The 19067-nt window shown below is 40.3% G+C and overlaps 1 protein-coding gene across 1 annotated transcript in view; it reads left to right on the forward strand.

The window, feature by feature from the left end:
• Positions 1-19067, forward strand: part of kif26ba (kinesin family member 26Ba) — an 88812-nt gene that overhangs the window by 29096 nt on the left and 40649 nt on the right. The window contains exons 3-5 of the mRNA XM_042417094.1: positions 919-1620; positions 9648-9829; positions 15987-16194. Coding sequence (XP_042273028.1) covers positions 919-1620; positions 9648-9829; positions 15987-16194 — 1092 coding nt within the window. The remainder of the gene's footprint in view (positions 1-918; positions 1621-9647; positions 9830-15986; positions 16195-19067) is intronic.

The following is a 19067-nucleotide window of genomic DNA, read 5'->3' on the forward strand; positions in this document are numbered from 1 at the left end:
GCCACTGTAAAAATGCTCAAAATGTCAGTGGATGTGTTCTTGTTGAATGCTGTTTCTGGAGCCATTATCTTAGATACCATCAATGTAGTAATTACAACTGCAATGTCATTAATTATGTGTCCTTTTCTATCATTTTAATGTTTAATACTTCCCTCTAAGACACGAATGAATGAAATATAGTTCATGTCACCTTTGCTGGCTGTTCCTTCTTCACCCAATAGTTTTTTTATTGCCTTTTTATGGGAAGTTAATTGAGTCATTTCTCATTGTGAGAATTTGATAGTCAAGAAATTAACCTCTTGTATGAAGAGTTATATGTTTTATCTTTTTATATTTTCAGTATTTACTGCACCAAGATGCTTTACAGATGATTCAAAGGTGCAAAGTCACATCATGCACTCAACACACACACACAAAGTCAGGCTGCACTGTAGCAACATTCCTGCTGAGAAAATAAAAGAAGGGAGAGGGAAAAAAGAGAGTATAAGGTCAGCTGTTGTCATTTCTGTATTAGGACACTCTCCTTTCTGTCAGTGTCTGTTGCACTTTTACCTTATAGACACTAAGACCCTAAAGATCAGTGTGCGTGCTACGTAGGTTTTGCTCTGTGTGTATGTGTGTGTGTGTTTGTGTGTGTGTGTGTGTGTGTGTGTGTGTGTGTCTCTCTCTCTCTCTCTCTCTTTCTACACATCTTCCCCCAGGCTACATGGCTGTGTTTCTTGGGTTTTCTATAAATATTCATAGTCATGACTTGTACAACATGAACACGCCTATCATTTCATCTCCTCTCCTCTCCTCTCCTCTTCTGTCCTCTCTCTGCAGTTGTTTGTTCAAGTACGGTTCAAAATTTGAACGTGCATTCATTCATTCCTCCAGACACCAGTCTAATGCCTTCTGTTTCTCTCTCTCTCCCTCCAGGATCCCTCCTTCTCTCTCCTCCTCCATGATAAGCTTCAGGTGCCCAACAGTTCTCGGCGAGCATGGAATGAACGTGACAGTCGCTGTGATGTCTGTGCCACTCACCTCACTCAGCTTAAACAGGAAGCTGTGCGCATGGTGCTCACTCTCGACCAGTGGGATTTATCTCCCATCTCTTCCCCTCCTGCCCCGATTGGACGATATGGATCTCCGGGACCCCCAGGACCGATAGGAGCATCTGGATCACGGGAATGGCCTCCCCCTTTTCTCCCTTCTTCTTCCTCTTCAGCTACAGCTGCTGTTTCACACCCTTCCTCCCAGTTACCCTCCCCAAGCCCCAGTCAGACCCCGACACCCAGCCCAAGCCATGGACCATCCAACCCCAGCCATGGGAGTCCCTCAGTCGGGCAAACATCCAGCTGTGCTCCCACAAACCAACAACCTCAAGGCCAAGGGCACAGACTGGGGTCCAAGCCCAGCTCCCTGGGTCTTGGAGGTGGGATGGACAGAAGGAACGGGTCCCCGAGTTCAGGAAAAGCAGCAGGTGCCCAACAGCAGCCTGTAACTGGAGTAAACAGCCCTGGCAATAATAGTGGTACCAGCAGTAATAATGGGACTGGAGCAGTACTGAGTACAGCAGCTTTACAAGCACATCAGCACCTGAACCGAACTAATGGAGGAGTTACACTCTATCCGTACCAGGTAGGCCACCTTTAGATATGTGTGTGTGTGTGCGTGTTTGTACTACAGTCACACATGAATATCAAATGATACTCATTCCCACTAACCACTGTACCTGCATACATGACTGAATAGGACATGTATTATCAAATATGAAAACTGATTAAATTAATTCTGGTCTTACATGACTACATCAAACGTAACAGGCTACCAGCGTGAAAATGAATACATCTGTTGATATGAGTCTGACAGACATGAGAGGAAGTGCAACATTTTAATTTTTCAGCATACTTACTGTAGTGTGACCTTGTTAACTATCATCCAGTGACATAATCATAACTCCAGAGATAATGTGTTCATCATGAACATGCATCCTTTCCTCTCCTCTCCTCTCCTCCCTTCAGTTTGTGCAAAAGTCAGTCTAAGCTATATTCTCTCTGCCTCAGGCAAAGACAGACATGCACAAATAACTATTTGTGTGTTCCTAGTGAGATAAGGACGCGTTTTAGAACAAAGGCTTTTTGGTAGACATATCATTTTGGACAGCAACAAAAAAATAAAAAATGAAAAGACATCAGAGGAACAGAAACTGTAAGAGAATAAAAAAAACTGTCATCTACAGTCTTGAAACATTTTTGGAGGAATAGTAAAGTAAATCGACTCACACCCACAAAATATTGAGCTTGTATCAGATTTGGTGAATGAGACTGGGAAGCCTCAACTTAAAAGAACCAGACATAATGTACAGACTTGCAAGGACAAATCATCAGTGCTATAATCTGTAGTACATTATAAAATATTTATTTCTCACCAGCAGCACATCTAGCATCAGGTTGGTGCGATTCAAACCGTAAAAGTGACTCAAATGGAAAGAAATTAAAGAAGAGGGTTTTAGGAGGAGACGGGAAGAGAGGGAGCAGGATGGAAGAAGGGAGAAAACGCCTCCGGTGACGAGTGGTCTAGAGGTGTATGGAAGGAGGCAGGAGAGCTGAGACTCCAGGGGAGATCTAGAGGTGTGTGTGCGTGCGTGTGTGTGCGTGTATGTGTGTGTGTGTACAAACGTGTTCTACAGATGTAATAATTCATACAGTGATAATTAGGACTCTGGAGACTCTATGTCACACACCCTCAGTACCCCTTCACGCTCTCACTCTCTCTCTCTTTCTCTCTCTCTCTCTCATACACACACAGACACACACACACACACACACATTTTCTCTCTCTTCGCTCATTTCTTATGCCTCTTTCTCTCCTTCTCCTTTACTATTTCTCTTGACTTTCTCGCACTTTGTCTGCTTCATATTCATTCTCTCCTCACTCGTGCTGTTTCCCATCTCTCTTTATATTGTTATTCAGTCCATGACTTGAATCAGATACAGAGATATGGAGTTGTAGGTGGAAATTACTTTGTACAGTCTCTGGAATTGTTTCGTTATCTTGTCCTATGGTCAGAAATAAATTAGGCTTAAGAGCCTTTATGTATTCTGGCCTGTCTTTATGAAATTTACAGGGAAAGAGTGAGTGTTTAAATCTTTCTCTTTTTAGATAATGAAGGATAATTTTTGTGTTACTTTTGTCCTTCTTTTATATATATATATTTTTTTTACCAGTTTATAGATTGTTTTGTGTAAATGTGTATTTGTGCATTTGTATATTAATACATTATGTCTGGTGTATGTCAGAATCTGTGTGTATGTGTGTGTGCAAATGTGTTTTGTTGTGTGTATACAGTATGTATGCTGTGCAGGCTTGCATGCCTGCAGGTTTGTAGGTGTGTGCAGGTGTGTAGGCATATGAAAGTTTTTCTTTGGTTGCTGCATTTCTGCATTCTGTATTTGAGTTACTATCTGTATTTGGAGGTGTAAGATGTTAGTGTTTCTGCCGTGAATCTGACAGTAATGGTGTTTCAGCAGGAAAGGAGAAACGGAGCACGACAATAAATCACCCTCGTTTAGACTCACCCCTCAGGGACAGAGAGAGGGAGACAACGGGGGAGGAGCTGCCCACAGAGATGATCGAAGAATGGGAATGGAAGGTAGAGGCAGGGAAATGAAGAAATATTAGAGTAAAAGATAGAGAGATGTTGACAATAGATGAAGAGAAGGTAAGAGAGATTGTTAAAGAGAGAGAAAAAAGAGAATAAGAATAAGACAAAATTGATCATAGATGCTTCATCTGTCATTTCAACATCAATTTCTTAGGACCACATTAATTCTGAGACATCAGTGTATACGTGGACATTGACTAGAAACCTCTTAACTGCATTTCCTTTTTGCAAGAGAGTTGGATGATGTTGGAGATCTGCTGTATAGCTCAAAACATAAAAGATGGCTGTTGATGTTCAAGCATCACTGAAGCTCTCAGATTGTCTTACATTGCCAGATGATCGATCGCAAGCCAAAAGAGAAATCTCATCCAACATGTTCAAGCTCTTCAGCAAATGTAAAGAGAAAACAAACACATGTGGAGCAACAGCAGGGAACGTGAGGGGGTTAAAGCCAAAGCACTGCAGCAGGAATTTGTGAGCTTCATGGAAAATGTGTGCTTTAGTCTTCAGAAACACTACCAACAGCAAAACCAGTGTGGAGCCATTGGATTTATTTTAAAATAAAGTGTTGCAATTCATTTCACAAGATATGAAGATGATTAAAATCTCACCTTTAAAGGAGGTATCATAATATGAGACAGAGGCGAGACAGAGAGCTGAAAGAGGGAGGACCGAGAGAGGAGCCATTGTGTCTGCCAGTGTAGCTGACATTAAAATCTTGCTGGATCAGCATTCTAGGAAGTGACAACCTCCACATTTTATATTTACAAGGACTCTCCTTTTTGGTCCCACAAGTAGTTTGGGACAAATGAAAAACACTGACTCAGTCAGAACAAGGGAGACTGATTATAATGGACTGAGTGTAAATCTTTTAGGTGGCTCACTGGGATCAGTGAGGTGCTGGAGGCCATGAACTTTTTAAAATGGTTTTGAAATCATTTTTATTTAAAATAGAGGACGGCGTGTTGATTCAGTGGTTAGCACTGTTACTTTACAGAAAGAAGATTTTTGGTTTGAACTTGGGGTGCTTCTGGATGGGATTTACATGTTCTTTTTGGTTTCCTCCCACAGTCCAAAGACATGCAGATCAGGTTAATTGGCAACGCTAAACTGGGTCCAGTAATTGAACGAACAAGATGCTGGTGAGCGTAAAACAAGGGTCCAGGCTTTACTACATATTGTGTCTGTACAGTCAGGCATCAGTGTGCTCAGTGATGTTATAGATTTGCTCAAAGAAACAACATAGAAACTCTTTTTTCACTCTAATGCACTGAACTGTTTTCCCTCTTTTCATTTTTCATTTTTCATATTGATTTGATGCTCTCTCTCTCTTCTGTGTCTCTCTCTCTTTCTCTGGAATGAGAAAACAATTGAACATTGTCTCTTTGCCCTCCCTCTGTCCTTCAAGCAGCTAATTGAAAACAGGTTTACACAGTGTGGAGTGTGTATCTGTGCGTGTGTGTGTGTTTGTGTGTGTGTGTGTGTATATGTGTTCGTGTGTGTATGTGTACTGATTTCAACAGTGGTTAGATTAGCCGTCCTAATTTGCCGTGTATTTGTTTGTGGTGCCTGCTCGAGTGTTTCTGAGTGTGTTTGGTATTGTTTATCTCACAGAGAGAAACAGGATGTGAGATACAACACAACCCTTGTGCACACACACACACACACACACACACACACACACACACACACACACACACACACACACACACACGAACAAAAATGAAAGCTAGACCTTCACTGCCATACAGTGCCAGACTTTGCTGGACATCCTTTAGGTTTAATTACTGCAGAGCTTTTCCTTTTCCCTTTTTCGCTGTTGATAACGCTGCTTGCTAACTATAATTCAACGTCATTAATGTTTAAGAAGCCACTCATCGAGCATCAGAGACAGCAAACTACCACAGGTACATGTACAGTTCAGCGTCTCTCATCTCATCAGCTAAAACAGAAGTTGATTAGAAAGTGAACTATGTGTTTTGCAAAAATTATTCCCATTAAGGTCAGTTTGAGCAAGGCCTTTAAACCCTCTTTGACAGAACAGTGCAACCACTCAGGTTCCAACAGTAGAAGACAGCGTAGAGCTATTAGGTGTAAATGTGTGTTGCTGCATAACTGGATAAAAAGAGCATGATCAGAGCATGTTTTATTTTCTTTGCTATTCCCTGAAGTCATCAGTACTGCCACGAAAATGTACATAAAACTACATATTTCTGTCTTGAAACTGTGTCTTTTTCATATCTTTTGGCATATGCAGCCCTGAGGCTGTTTTCCAATCGAACTTCAATTTTCTTTTTTTTTTTTTTTGAATTTTCAATTCAATATACTGTATATATGTTGATATTAATCTTATTTAATCCCACTCTCATCTGTTTCATCTTTGCTCTCATTCCCTATCCCTCACTTCAACTCATCCATTTTTTTCTCTTTGCCTCCTTCCTCTGAACATCTCTATTCATTTTGTGTCCTGTCTACTTTCTATCGCTGTTTTCTGTGCCCTCTATACTTACTTGCTTTCTTTCCTTTCCCACTCTGTCTCACATACTGTCTGTTTCTGTAACCCTACATCCAATATGAAATAAATAAACACTCCCTTATTTCTTCTCTGTGTGTCTCTCCCTCTACTCTACTACAGTAAGCAGTTAGATTATTTTACAGATTGTGTCTATCCCCCCTGATAAAAACAGGAAAGACCACACACGTACATGAACATAAAAACACACCATTTCTATTTTTACCCTCCTCATATAAACCCTAAATTTCAGGCACAAATTCTACATTGGCTTGGAGTAGCCTGTGGTTGGAGACGGATGGAGAAATAAAACAAATGTAAGAGAGACAGATGAGGGAGGTGAATGCTGGGGAAATGGTGTTTGTGTTGTAATGAAGATGAATGAACCAGCTTTTACCTTTTTTTAAGAGCAGGGAAAGAATAGGTTGGAAAGTGACAGAATGAGTGTGTAAGTGAGGTTTTTTTACCTCATAATTTCAGAGGAAATGTGATATCACATTCATCAAAGTCCAGCATTTACAGGTACAGTACAATCTCAGAACCAAGTGTCCTATGAAAACTTGGTGCTGTGTATTCACTGATTTGCTGCATTATTTTCAACACATTTTGCTGTTGTATTATCCCTGTTTGTCCTTTCATTATCTACATATGTCCTTTTTTTCACCTGCTGTGGTGACCTAATATCCCCACAGGCATCAAGAAAGTTTCATTCAGTGTAATTTAATCAAATTTATAGTAAAATGTGGAGATAGCCACTCACCCCATTTGCCCTATATGTAAATCTGAATGGGACATGTCAGATAGAAACAGTACTACAATTTTCAATATTACTGCCACATAAAAGCAAACAAAAACATAATTTATTTCAGTGACTACATTACCCAAAATGCTACATCAGCCATCCATGTAGATGCACCAGCCAGGTGACCATGCAGGAATTTGATTTAAATAGGAATTATCATGCTATCTTTCCATTGTCTGTGTGCAGCTGCAGAACTAATTTGACAGCTCTCATACAATAGCTGGTTTAATTAGAGGGAAGAGGCATAATTACCCATCAGCACACAGCGGTCTCAGAGAAAAACAGCAAACCATTTGTAATCTCATGATAAAATGAATGAAGATATAGTTATTGCACTTTTTTGTGTGACTCTGGGAAATGCAGTGAAAATGTGGTCTTTACTGTATGTCAGTCCAGCGGTTTGAACTTCTGCACCCTCACTGACCCTCCACATATTGTTCAACCACCCTTTTTGGTTTTCAACCTGCATAATAACCCTCTGTGGGGTCATTATTCTCACACTGTGCAGGTAATTTTCCTCTTCCCATTTATCAGGATAAAGGAGTAACTGGCACAAACGCACAAATATTCCATGTAGCTCACTAGACCTTTATTCCAAACGTTCACCACTGCTTTAATAATGCAGCAGTAGAAAGCTAAGTTGGAGCATCTGAAATGGATGTAAATGCACAGAATGGTATGGTATATAAACTATAGAGGCATCTCATTTACAGTAGGTAATTTATCAAGGCAGTGGGCTGCGTGCCTGGACCCCAGGAGCCCTCAGCAGTAAATATACGCATGGTGGGGCTGATTTACACACAGGTGCAGAGACTTTTAGACATGCGCACACAAGAACACACACTCACATATACACAACAGACATACATGCTTGCAGATTTACTCCCACACAAGCTATAGTTCCTTTATTGGAGCATATGGTTATGATTTAGGTGCTCTGCTGTCTGGCTGCTGGCAGCACATAAAGAACTATAATCAATAATCTATATCTATTTCACGAATGGGTCACCTGCGCATACACGAACACACACACACACACACACACACACACACACACACACACACACACACACACACACACACACACACACACACACACCACAAAGCAGTTAAATGTGTCATGTAAATGCCTCTTTGTGTGTGTGTGAGAGAGAGAGACTTATGTCTGTTGTAGAAATGCTTCTGGCAGTACAGTATTTGTTGATGGAAACAACACACAAATACAACCAGACTCCACCAGGGGACCTTTGTTGTATGTTGATCCCTTCGCTCTTTCCACATATGTGTAATAAAAGCAAAATGCCAAAAACATTATCTTAAAAAAAGATTGATAAAGGTAAAGTTGTTGTATATGTATAATATATCATATATTTGATGAAACAGTAACAACAAACAGCAAGTTTTCATTTCTTTACAGTGTCATAAGTTCACAGGTCTCTTCACTGCATACTATCTAATAAAGCACAAATGCCATGAAGGATGATCCAATAATAAAGTAGAAATGTAAAGAGCTGAAGGGCAGAGCAAAGGGACAAAGAGAATGAAATTGGATAAGGTTGATGCATTAAAAACAAGTGAAGAGAGGTAACGGAAAAGAAGGAAAAGGAAGGGTGAAAGTGAAGGAAGAGTCATTAGGTTAGAAGGGAGAAATCGAGGAAGGGAGGGTGTGCGTGTTTGTTGATTTCTGTCTATCTGCGGCCCAGACAGCGTTCTGCTGCTGGTTCACTACGATCACTAGAGAGCTTATCTGCTGTCTGTTTGCCAAGGACAACACACAAGAGAAAGGTAGAATGTTTTAAAGTATTTACCTTGGCTTGACTTTTTCATCCAACACAAACACACACACACACACACACACACACACACACACACGCACACACACACAAAGCTGCTGCAATGACATAGTATCTTGTAAATATTTTAAAATTTCCCTCAAGAAAGGCAAATAACTAAAATGAAACATTGGTGAAAAATATGCATAAATTTTTTTCTCATTTGATCATTTGATAATTGTTCTGTACCTCACAAAAACACCAGTTTGGGCTTGTAAATATGTCCTATAATAGATATAAATATGAAATAATAAATGATAATAAGGAATGCTAAACATCCATCAGAGAACATAAATAAATGAACATAACATATCCTTTAACAGGATATGAAAGTAGATGTGTGGGACACAAGTTATGGTCTCTCATCTGACCACCTGGGAAAGACAAGGGGCAGAGACATAGTACGTATGTGTGTGTGTGTGAGTGTGTGTGTGTTTTCTCATAAAGGACATGGATACAGTTGACATGATCTAAGTAATCAGAAGGAAAACTCTCTTCTTTCATTCATTCTTTCTGTTGATCTTTATGTCACTCTCCTTTCCTTTGATGGATTCTATATTTTAACAACAGCTAATTGTTGTTGAAGACACACGCACACATCTTATCATTCCCTTAGTCACCCCTGCACACATGCACTTGTTGGAACAACGAAACACACGCAGAAAACGTCACTTATTGTGATTTCAAACCTTTTGAATCTGATTGTCTGTAGTCCAGCTGTGACTGCATCTCTGACCTATTGACCTTTTCAATCTTAATAACAAATTGATCTATTTTTAATCTATTCTCTCAACTCTTGTGTTTTTTTGTGAACAATAGCTAAAAGTAACTCTTTTTCTCTTTGTGTTCCATCAGATCTCTCAGATGATCTCGGAGGCTTCCAGAGAAGGTTTGAATGAAGCTGCCCTGAACCGCTACAACACACACTCACCCTCACACACAAATTCAACATCACACACAAACTCTCCCTCACACACTCCAGCTGCAACCACGACGGCGCCGACCACCACCTCCGCCGCCGCCTCTTTCTTTGCCAGGTAAGATGCATTGACATCAGAGCACCTCATTCATTTATCCAATTTCTGCACAGTGCCAGTAAGCAGGTCTTTTATTTGGAACATTTTTAAATGTAATGGGATGCAATACTGACTTGTAGTACATATTATAATTTAAACCACCATCCAACCATCCTGCCATATATCTGCAGACTCTGTTTCTTTGTAATTCCCTCTTACTTTATGTTAGTTTGACTAAGTCTACTTAAAACACAGTCAATGACTGATGATTGAACAGTGACTGAAAGGGACAAAACAAGACTGAGAGGCATCCTTCTGCATTTGTTTGTACAGAATCACAGGAGGTCAAAGAATCATACAATACTGATATGAACACTGTTACTGTATTTCGTTTTAATCCCACGAGATTACATTTCTGAAGATTTATTGAAAGTATGAGGACTAGAAGACTCTGTTGTATAGAGAATGAATAAAAAGAGGAATCTGACGTGCATATTACTAGAGAGAAAGATTAATCCTGGGTTTGAATCAGAGTCCTTGACATTCCCACTGCTACGCTGATGTCTCTCAAGTTGTCTAATAATGCAGAAATGTGAAATAAATAGTCTGACAAAAGAGTCAGGCAAAGATGTGAGATGAAGCTGGTGGAAAAATGTTAATATTGTTATACAGTATATTGTTGATGAGCATGTCTACTTATCTTTTGGTGTGTTTGTGTATAAATCAACTCTCCAGTTACCGATGAGCTGTGTAATCAAATCTAGAGAAATGCATAGCGACACAACATAAATAAGACACGAGTAATATGGGTAAATTATTGATGGATAAACATGGCAAGCTCAAAATGAATGAGTAAATTATTCATGGGTAACACAAGACTATGAGAGTGTCACAGTGTCTGAGGTATTGCTGAGGCGTCGTATCTAATGAGCTGCTTTAAATCATATTTTAAATGATACCAATGATAATAAATATTCCTGAAAATGTTATGAAAGCATATGAAAGCTCTTCTCTTCTCTTCCCTTCTCTTCTCTTCTACCTTCACTCCTGTTGTGTACATTGCTGTCTTTTGTGCTTGTTTGTGTTCTCAAAGTCTGTAGATAATGAGATATGAGTGGTTGATATATGAGTGACATGCTCCAGTGTAACAGACACACTGCTGTCTGTCTTTCAAAGCACGAGGTGCAACTCGTAAATTGTATGGGAACGCTCACAAACTCATGTGATCACACTGTCTCTTTGGATTTCTCTCTATGACCCATGAACTGTCAGGTAACAAGGCCATTTTACAGAAACACACACGTGCACACACACACACACACACACACACACACATCTGGTTGACATTCCAGACATACAGCCAGCTGTCTTTGGGGCCGATTTATGGGCATTAACCTTCTAAGTGAAAGAACATGGTTTGTTTAATGCTGCAGGTGTCACTGTCTGTGGATATGTGTGTGTGTGATATGTAGTGTGTATGTGTGTCCAGCTGTCACTTTTTTTTTCTTGTTTTCAGGTGTATAATGAGATCCTGTACGCTGTGATGTGTAATTTCCTCTTAGCAAAGTGTTGGTTATGTCAGCTGTACCATTTCCCATTTTATCTAGTGTGTGTGGGTCGTGGGCTTACAGTTTGGTAAAAAAACCCAATGTAAACTTGACGCTGACTTGACTCTGGTTATGTGTGTATGTGTGTATTCTTGCGTGTGTTTATGGTCGATGGATGCAGCCATGCAGTGCTGGTAAATCTCACGACTGTCTTGGTCTTTACTCTCAGACGTGGACTGCATACAGACACTCCTATTACAAACACACACACACACACACACACGATCTCCCTCTTGCTCACTGTCTGCACACAGCAAAATCCCTGTGTCAACCACATCTCTCCCAACTGATCCCTTCCTCCTCTTTCGTTTGCTTCTCTCACCTTCATGTCTTTCCTTCATTCTCCTCTCCTCTGTTTCATTTAACGGCTCCCTTTATTTCTATTTTGCTTCTTTCTCCCGCTCTTTTCTTCCTTTGCTACTGTCCTTTTTATACTTCTCTTCTCCTCTTCTTTCCTTCTCTCCAACAATTTTTCTGACTCCACGCTGACCTTTTCTTTACCGTTGCTAATGTGCATATGAGTAATATCTTTCATTAGTACCAATCTGTCTGTGAATATGTCACACTCACACAGTAGCGCTCCATCTTCCCAGTGCTGCAGTGGCCCTCTGGGGACGTTGGGTTAGAGGATAGAGACATGCTGTACATGCTAGGTGTGTGTGTGTGTGTGTGTGTGTGTGTGTACGTTCCTACTCACTGGGGGAAGGGAGTTTCTATCAGTGCAGGAATTTTTTACTGCATGCTCCGAGGATTGGATCTTTGGGGATTTGGCTGCTGTGTGTGTGTGTGTGTGTGTGTTGCTGGAGGTAGCAGAGTAAATGAATAGGTCCCAAGTGAATTGGTGAATTGGGAAGGCGTTGTTATTTTGGATGGAGGATTGCTGTGAGACAGGGGGATGCTGTCTCTTTCTCTGCCTGCCTATTTACCTCTTCTATTTTCCTTAAAATGAAGTATTCCATCACATGATAATTGAGCACCAATTAGCCAGGATGCATAATGCTTGATTGATGATTTAAATAGGTGGTCTGTGATTTAAAAAAACAAAAAACATATCTACTGCCTGATCACATACGGATAGCTAGACTTGTTATTTTGCTCGTGTGTCATTTAACAATAATTGAAAGCGGTTATCTTGTTTTGACATGAAGAAGAAGAGGTCTATTTGCTTCTTTTGTGGTCTTACTGTTTTTAATATTTGAGATACATAGAAAACAGCACAGAGCAAAGAGCGAGTGAATTCAAATATTCTTTCCTTTCAGTATTTTAAACTGGGAGTAAAAACGTTGATAGCTTAGAAACATTAATTTCTGAAATTGTTTAATCTCGGAAATCATTTAACACATTGGAGGATGGAGAGAGGATGGAGTGCATGCTGCTTTAATGAAGTACTAGTTCATATTTTGGCAGATGAGTGACCAGATCAGTGGCGTAGACCAACATGTGATAAATATAAGCCAGAACTATCGTGGCCATCTGAACTACTGTCACAAATTAGCATATAAGTTGGTCTCTTAACAGGAAGTTGTAGCTGAAGTGTTTAAATTGTCATGTACATGTCAATAGATAGTGTCAGTAAAGCCAGTCCTCTGTCCATGCTAGTAACACACCCACACACACACACGCACACACATACACACACACTCACACACACCTCATCGCTCTCTGTCTGTCCCTATATCTCCGTCCACTGATGGCCTGTTAAATAGAATGTAATTAGCCACTGAGCCAACAACACAGCCTAGAAACACCAGTCATAAATCAGCTGTGTGTTTGTGTGAGAGTTTGTTTCAAGTGAGTCTGTGTATTTTGGTGTCAAGTGAAAGTGTTTGTGGTTGTGTCAAAGGAAGAGGAGAACAAAGCAACAGCATGTTAGTTGCTGGACTGGAATCTATTTGTGACTCCTGCTGCTTTTTAACAAGAGAGAGACACATGGAGGGACTGAGGGGGAAGAGAGTCAAGGATGGATGAAGGGATCAATATTTGTAAGGAAGGCTGAATGGATGGTGTGATGGATTCAGAACAGGGAGGAAAGCTTAGTGAGATAGAATAGGATAGATAAAAATAATTAGGGAGAGAGGAATAAAATGGAGAGAGAGATAAGTGGGATTAAAGATAGGAAGGGCAGGAGAGAAGTGAAGGATTGAGAAGAGAGGAGCAATGATAGAGGAAGGGGGGCATATTAAAGGATGGGGGTGACAGAGGAAGTGCTGATGGATAGAGAGAGGGAGTAGATGGATGGAAAACAAGTGCCCTTCACTTTAGGGTTAGATTGGAATGGATCTACTTGGCCAAATCCCAGGCCACTTCTCATTAAACGCTACCAATTAGGTGGTGGTGGTGTGTGTGTGCGTGTGCGTGTGTCTACCATGCTTGAACTGTGTCACAGATTAAACCAGAGTGGCAGAAAATAATAGGAGTGTAATAGTGCACACGCATACACACATAGCATGTGTTATGAAATTGGTGTGGCTGATGGATTTGAAAGATGCATTATAAAAACAGTCACGAGAAATAAGCTTGATTCACATGTTTTGCCCAGAGAGAGGCTTGTTTATAAAGGACTGAAGAGAAGAACTGAATGCTTTGCTGCAAGCTATGGTGGAAAAATACTCTACATGGATTCTCCAACAGCACCGAAACCATTCATCCATCATTATAATGTCTCTTCCTGCAACGCTCAACACTACAGCAGCCACAGCAGCCTGTTGTTTTCATTGTTAGAGAGAAAGAAAATAGTAGATCTGAATTCAAACACAACTAATTCCACAGTTTTGACTAATGCCATTATTATTTTTAAGATAGGGTATCGTATCCTTAAGCTTCTAAATAACAGTTTTTTACAGTTGAAAATAGCACTTGACAAACAAACCGTTTCTTCAAATTGCTGCACATGTATCTTCATGCTGCACGAGGAGGTTTTGAGCATTCAGGTGATATAATAGGAAAACCAGTAATTGCTTTTGATCGCATTTGCTGCAATATGTAAGCTTAGCTTACACACAGTGGGAAAAAAATTAATAGCCTTCTTGTGGAGCTTTGTTTCACACAGTATAGACACTCACACACATTCACAGACACACACACAGACGCAGATCCACACACAAATCCTCCTGGGAGAGCTAGTCAAATGGTGAAATGCTTCATCGTTCTATGGGTCACTGAATCCACATCTCTCTTCTCCCCCCTTTCCTCTCACACTGTCCCTCCCTCTTTTCTATTTCTCTCTTTTTCACTCACTCCCCCCTTCTTTGTCTCACTGACTCTCCCCCTTGCTCTCATTTTCTGTAACCTGCTGCAGTTAATTGAAAGCCAATCGTGTGAGAATATGACTCTTTGACAGAGAACGTGTCAGGGTGCAAGGTCTTCTCTCTCCCTCTCTCTTCTCTGTCTCACTTTCTCTTTCTCTCTCTCTGTATCATATAAATATATATGAAGGTAGATTAAAACAACATGTTTTAATCTACCTTCAGGAATCTCTTCCAATGCAGTCCTAGAGCGCTTTTGTTTTATCATTTTGTTAATACAGCTGCTGTGCGTAACTCAAATTGTCAGATTGTTGAACTGTGGCATCCTAAATCCCAGAGAAGGAAATACACTGAATGATTGAAGAGTATATTTTCCATCAATGGCAGTACATCACTTAGCTGAGTGATTGCAGGCAGTTTCCTCTCTTTGTCTTTCTGCTCAGCTATGGTCAGTGTGTAGAATATTGACGATTTTATCAAAACAAACATAAACCAACTCTTTCTATACCTCGCTCTTTGTTGACCAAGATTGATGGTAGTTTGAGGATACAGTACAATATACAGATACAGTCTCCTCCGTGTCAGGACAGGGGCTCGTCTGACAGTGTAACATGAAGCTCTTCTTCTTTTCTTTCTTTAAACTGACTGGCAGGAATTGTTGACATGCATTCAGAAACATCCAGACATTTGGAGAGGGAGGAGAAAAAGTTAGAGACTAAAAGTGATATGAAGTTCCCGCACGCCAAGAGAGGCAGATGGGAAGAACCTGCTGTGTTGAAGTAAGAAATGAGAGAGAGAGCAGAACAGATGGAGAAAGAAGTGAAATTTAGAAGTTGAAGTTAAAAGGAGAGAAAAAGGAAGGAAGAGAGTCGGAGTGGGGAATAGACTGAGTATATTTAAATTTTGGTGGCTCCTTTTGAGCACAATGCCACAGGGAATTAAGCAGCGAGAAAGCAAATGAACCACTCCCCATCCAGATGTTACTACATATGTAAACAGCAGTGTGTGTGTCTGTGTGTGTGTTATTTGTGTACGCATGTGTTGAAGGGTGTGTAACCAAGTTCAATCCTGCAATTAGCATATTTGCCGTGGTTGTACTGCGGTAAACTTTAAGGACGTAATTATAGATCCATGTTTGCATGCACATGTGCCACCATCTCCCCTGTCCTTCCCATTCTGCTCGTATTCCTCCATTTAAAATATGCAGTGTATATAATATTGTTTTTACAGTGATCAAGTATGGTTTTAATGTATTGATTTGATTAATTGACTGGCTTCTCTTCTTATCTTCCTCCTTTCCTCTTCCTCTGCGCTTCCTTCTCTCAGAGCTGCACAAAAGCTGAATTTAGCGTCCAAGAAGAAGAAGCAGAAAACAGCCGCGGTTACAGCGCCAGTGACATCATCAGCACCCTCATGCGATCCCCCTCTGTTCCCGACCAATTTTAGCTCTGCCCTGCTGATGGCCCCACCCCCAGCTCCACCCTGCCTTCTCCGTGCAGCCAACAAGATCAAAGACACACCTGGGCTTGGAAAGGTAACAGAAAAATATCTCTTGTTTTTCTTAAGTATCTTTTTTTAAAAGTATTTTTGCTTTAATTGGCAGTGGACAGTAGCGTGGTGAAAGGAAAAACTGAAGAAGGGGGAGAGGGGGAATGACATGCAAAAACAGTCCCTTGCTGGAATTGAATCAGGGATGCTGCAGTTACAATAGAGTATATGGTATTGGGTGCCCCAGTTGTTTAGGAGTTAAAATGCCAACCATGAGACACAATGTCCCTGATTCAAATCCAGCTGAGGACCTTTGTTGCACATCGTTTCCCATCTCTCACTTGTTTCATGTCATCTCTCTCTATCGCTATTTAATAAATGCATTAAATGCCTCAAATAATATTTTTTAAAAAGAGCACATGGTACAAGACGTAACCACTTGGCCCCTGAAAAATATCTTTTTTGTAACTTTGGTGTAGAAAGGAAATCCTTTAGACACTAAAACAATTTGGTGTTTAAAGTTTGAGACAAACTTTTGCCCTTGACGCTGAACACTGCTTCACTATCATGTCTTTCACATTGCTTCGATGCATCTCAGAGAATTGACGAATTTCATTGTTTTTCCACTTAAATGAGACCTGACAGATGGAGAGAAGTTAGTCACCCTTGCATCACTTGATAACTATTAATTTTTTCACTTGTGCTGCAAACATCTCACGTCAGTTATTTCCGTCTCAGACACACTTGGTGTACTGTGAAGTTTAGATGACAACTCTGACTCATCTCCCTTGATGTGATTTTAGCACATGCCTGAAGTCAGATCTGTTATAGCACGTGGATCCAGAGGAAGTCAAGTGTTTTTTCACTTCATTTTCACCAAATCCAAGTTCAGTTTCCGTGATGTTTAATCTGTTTAGTTGATGCCAAAGCTACTTTTTATCTTGTACTGCATTAATGGATTGAGATATGTATTTGTATGTTGCCTAATTTTTTTTCACAGATCTGTTTTGTGGACTTTGGAAGAATTGGTGTTATTTCTGTAAGCAGCACAGGTTGCACTGGAAGCATTTACTTTAAATCAACTACAGTAGCATTTGGGATGACTGCAGGTCACAAAGTACTGGAACGTTTCAAAACATTGACCTTTGTGTGTGTGTGTGTGTGTGTGAGCGTCACCCCTGCTGTACCATACTGGAATGTAGCCTAATGGTTACCATAGTAACACATCTCAGGCTGACAAAAGTCATCTGCCACCATTGCCAGCGGTTGATGAAACGTGTGTGTGTGTGTGTTGTGGATGCAGGGGGGGGGGGGGTTCATGCTTCTCAAGTGTGTGCAATATTGATCGTCCATGTAATGAGTTTTTAGTGCCCCCTCCTCCACAGTTTGAGTGAGAGGCTCACTGGCTCTGTGTGTGTATGTGTATGTGTGTGTGTGTATGTGTGTGTGTGTGTGTGTGTGTCCTTAGTGCTAAAAAATGAATGAGTATGGAGGACAAATTCAAACATACATCAAACAGGACTGTCCATTACTTCACACAAAGAAAGAAAGGGACCTCACATGTGCCCTGTTGTGCGTTTGTGTAAATGAAATTGTGAGTGCATCACAGATGGGTGTGCATATTGTGTCTGTGAGCTCTGGTCTGTCCGCATACATGCACTTGGAGGAGGTGAGGATATTATTTTGTATGTCATTTTAAGTATGTGAGAGAGAGAGTGTGTGTTGTTACATTTATATTAAACACTAGATGAGAGGACAGACACACACACACACACACACACACACACACACACACACACACACACACACACACACACACACACACACATAAAAACATGATACGAGACACGTGATGTCAGTTCAGTTGAATTTATAATGAGATGTAGTAAAATGTTAATGAGTGAAATGACACTCACAACTATTTAGTCAGAAAACCCTTAAAAGAAAGATAAATACCCAATGAAATGAATCCTCATCATCAAGTTTTGATCTGATTTACACAAACTCACAATAGTGTGGTTTGGGTCTGACTTGTTTCTACTTGTTTGCCTTCTTTGCTGTTACTTTGCCATTTGCTATCAAACTGACATTTGAGATAAAAACTAAAATTTAAAATAAATGACTCGTAAATGTCACATTAAAATCAGTTGTTGAAGTTGCAAATGAAAAGCACACACATTAATATAGAGCAGCGATCATGTGCAGAAATGTGACCAACATAGGTAGAAATCTGTATTGCTACTATTTTATACATATTTCATTCTTTTACCAAATCTGGAAAACCCAGGATAGCATATTCAGTCTGGGGGTTTCATATTTTATTTGTCTTTTTGTGCAACTGATTATTTTCTGTTTTGTCTTTCCGCTTTGTCCTTCCTTTGAGCCTTTTCCTCAGTGTCTCTCCATATGGAGGTGACAGATGTCTCCTCAGTTGTCAGGGAGACAGACTCACACTCACATACTAACAAGCACATGTACACACACACACACACAAGAGCCAATACGTACATTATGAAGACAAAAACCACCACATACACGTTGTATGTTATAACAAAAACCTTCTTCACACAGTCTGTCTGTCTCATTATATTATTTTTGGCCTCTGTTTCATCCTATTATGATATTTTCTGACCTTGATAAAAGTGTTCAGCTTGTTTGGCTGATCCTGCCACCAATGCCTGCTGCTACATCTGTTTAATTCCAACTGTCAGAAACCCCCTTTTTCACATTCACGTCGACTTTACACAGCAATCACTCTGGTGTGATCTGTGTCATGCTGGATCTTCGATTAAGCTCTCCAGCCGTTTTGACAACGATACTGACTGTTTTACACTATTCTGTTCTCCTGCTGGCCTGCTGGCAGCCCGTCCATCCTGAATCAACTGTGATAAATGACAAAGACAACAACTACAAAAGAAA

Source organism: Thunnus maccoyii, chromosome 1 (genome assembly GCF_910596095.1).
Source record: "Thunnus maccoyii chromosome 1, fThuMac1.1, whole genome shotgun sequence".
Taxonomy (NCBI): Eukaryota; Metazoa; Chordata; class Actinopteri; order Scombriformes; family Scombridae; genus Thunnus; species Thunnus maccoyii.